This window comes from Adiantum capillus-veneris, chromosome 16 (assembly GCF_014529385.1).
Source record: "Adiantum capillus-veneris isolate H3 chromosome 16, ASM1452938v2, whole genome shotgun sequence".
Classification (NCBI taxonomy): Eukaryota; Viridiplantae; Streptophyta; class Polypodiopsida; order Polypodiales; family Pteridaceae; genus Adiantum; species Adiantum capillus-veneris.
This window is the reverse complement of record NC_140946.1, coordinates 118,118,055-118,120,889: the sequence shown is the minus strand read 5'-3', so window position 1 is coordinate 118,120,889 and position 2,835 is coordinate 118,118,055. Positions and strand designations below refer to the sequence as shown.

The 2,835-nt window shown below is 46.1% G+C and overlaps 1 protein-coding gene across 1 annotated transcript; it reads right to left on the bottom strand.

Annotated features, from left to right (window-relative positions):
• Nucleotides 1–269: 269 nt before the first annotated feature.
• LOC147439726 (protein MOTHER of FT and TFL1 homolog 2-like) lies at nt 270–1,600 on the bottom strand. The gene is made up of 3 exons (XM_086484381.1): nt 1,105–1,600; nt 936–1,027; nt 270–575 (listed from the first exon to the last, which is right to left on the bottom strand). The coding sequence occupies exons 1-3, from the start codon at nt 1,436–1,438 to the stop codon at nt 414–416; spliced, it is 588 nt and encodes a 195-aa protein (XP_086340507.1). The 5' UTR covers nt 1,439–1,600; the 3' UTR covers nt 270–413.
• Nucleotides 1,601–2,835: the final 1,235 nt, after the last annotated feature.

The following is a 2,835-nucleotide window of genomic DNA, read 5'->3' as shown; positions in this document are numbered from 1 at the left end:
TTTCCAAAGATACCTCATGTGGCAAGAACAACATAGAGACCTCAAAAGATAAACCGAGTCTTCTTGATCTCAAGACTTGATCTCTCTCTCTCTCTCTCTCTCTCTCACTCTCACTCTCTCTCTCTCTCTCTCTCTCTCTCTCTCTCTCACACTCACACACACACACACACACACACACACACACACACAATTGCCACTATTTCAAACCTGCGATTTTCTTCTCAACCAAGACTCAAGATTGTAGACTCTCAAGGGTTGACACTTAACCAACAAGAGAAATGCGCCTTTTGCATTTGAAACATACGAGCGTTCCGAAATTTCACAAAGATGTGATCCAAGGTTAACCTCATTCATTCACAGAAGCCTTATAGTTACATTCCAGTGCTAGTATACTATAAATCCGTGTGTAAAATCTAAACTTGTTTGCCGCTGTGTCCCAGCTCGTCATGGGCGGTGGTCACATAATACAGTCCACCAATAGCAGGCCCCAACTTGTGCGCTTTCGCAAATGCCTCCACATCAAACGATTTTCGGTTCTCTTTATTCAGGCCTTCCAGTTTTAGATCCCCAGAACTCTGCAGCAAATGGCGTATGCCTCAAAAAGAGCTAAGAAAATGGCATACCTGATTGTGTATATGCAAAGGGTGCTCCAGAAGATGGAAATGCCACCATGTGGCCCAATTAAGACTTGCACAAATTAATTGCTTACGAAGCTGACGCATTCTACAGCAAACTCTGGGGAAAGTCGATACAAACCATCGTAGCACTGAAGATCGGCGGACAGCCAGACAATCATCCAAATGAGCACTAAGAAATGCATGTCGCTAGTGGCCGTACGACCCCTCACACACACACACACACACACACACATCCGTGTCCCTTGTATGCATTACACCAAACCGACACCCACAGGCCACCTTGCAACTTGTATATACCTGCTTGAAGAGAAGAAAGACATAGCGGTGCTCCCCTTCGGGAGGGGCCGGGCCCATGTATTCTACTCCTTCTTGGCCCAATTGCCACACCTCTGCACACACATATATGCATGGAAGCACCAGGAGTTTTGACACATGTTAATCATGTCAGAAGACTACGAGTTCATACCTTGCGACGGTGCTACACTACCAGGAATGTTAACGACAAGCCAATGCAAGAAGTTGCGAAATGAGGGTTTTGTTGGGGAAGGTGCATCGGGATCCACCATTAGGAGGGTGTAGAAATCGTGAGCCGAACCAGCTGAGGGGCCATGGAGCTCCACGTGAGGCTTGATTTGGGTCTGTGCTTTGCGAAGAGCGAGTCCGTTGACCACTTCGAGCTCCTTATAGAGAACACGCAGGTCCACCAGCTCTGAGCCGAGGCTTGAAACCACACCTGGCACTATCTTGGCTTTCTCCAGCTGCTCCTTCGTCACGGGCACTCCGGAACCAGGGGTTGCCATCTCTCTCTCTCTCTCTCTCTCTCTCTCTCTCTCTCTCTCACACACACACACACACACACACAGAGAGAGAGGTTGCCCAGAAAGCAGCGAATCCAGACACACAGACTCTTCGACAGTTCCTCTTGCCCGCCTCTTTGCTACTAACTTGTTGTTCGTGCACGCGGCCACCTGGCGACGTGAGCGACGCACGCGTGCAGACCATGCAGAAACTTATTTGGCCTGCCCAAAGGGTGAGTGCGTTCCTTTTTGCTCATGAAAAATAGGAGATTTTTTTTTATTTTTTTTAATTAACAACTTTTTGAGTGATTGAAAAGATAGTTGAGACTCATTGCAAAGACAAAGTAGTCTTGCTTGGTGGGCCTTTGCCATACATAATCTAATAGATATTGGAGTGCAACTGGTTAGTTGGTTGTGATTGCTGTCGTCTTGGGTTTTGTTGTGGTGACACGAGAAAATGAGTAGAACCAATTTATAGGCACCAATAATAGCTCAGCTTAGGACTTGTTTGGCATTGGAAAGAAGCAAGTTGTGTCCCATAGTGCTCCATATATGACAAAAGAGTTACTAAAAAGGGCAATTGAATCGAGCTAAAGGGTTGCAAGTTAACCTACTTTGGTAGTTGTTTACAGGTTACACGTTTCAACCTAGTAATATCGACCATTGAATCTCTAAACCATGGAGCCATCTTTAAGACGCCCATCTTATTCTCAATCAAGCGTAGTTAATTTTCCTTTAGTTCAATATATATGTTGAATTGCCAAATTGCGAGACAGAAATGTCTGTCTCAGTGTCGTTATTCAGTGTCGTTATTCAAATTATTGTAGCCAGGCCGTCAACGTTAGCTAATTGTACCGCAGCGTCAATAACAAAGTTTTTGCAGTAGCTGAAATCTGGAGCAAGATGGTTGTAGAGTACGCAGGGCTCCGTAGACCTTGTAGTAGCTAGGTGACCAAACACCGCCACCAACCATGCAAGCTCTCTCTCGCTCTCTATCACTCCTTTGTAGATGACATAGCTTTACAGCCATTTCGTACCCGTAACTATCTCTTACTCTCCCTCATTCTCATGCCCGCACAATGGACATGGGAGAAAGTGGGCGTGCAGGTTATTGGCGGCCCATGCAGACTCGAGTAGTTTGCTTTTGTTTCTTTCTTTCTCTCCCTCTTTCTCTTATTTTAATGGCTACCAGTAGATTTCTCAGCACCACCTACAACGACATGCGCTACTCCCAGCGTTACCAACTACGCCTTTTTCAGCCAACATTAGCAGCCTCAGGTTGAGAACGGCTGCCAACTTTTTCACCATCTCCTACAGTTGTCTCTTGTTCGACCTCAACTCCCACTCTTGGTCTTGACGTGCCTTGCAGAGAGAGGAATCTCTTTCTCTCTCTCTCTCTC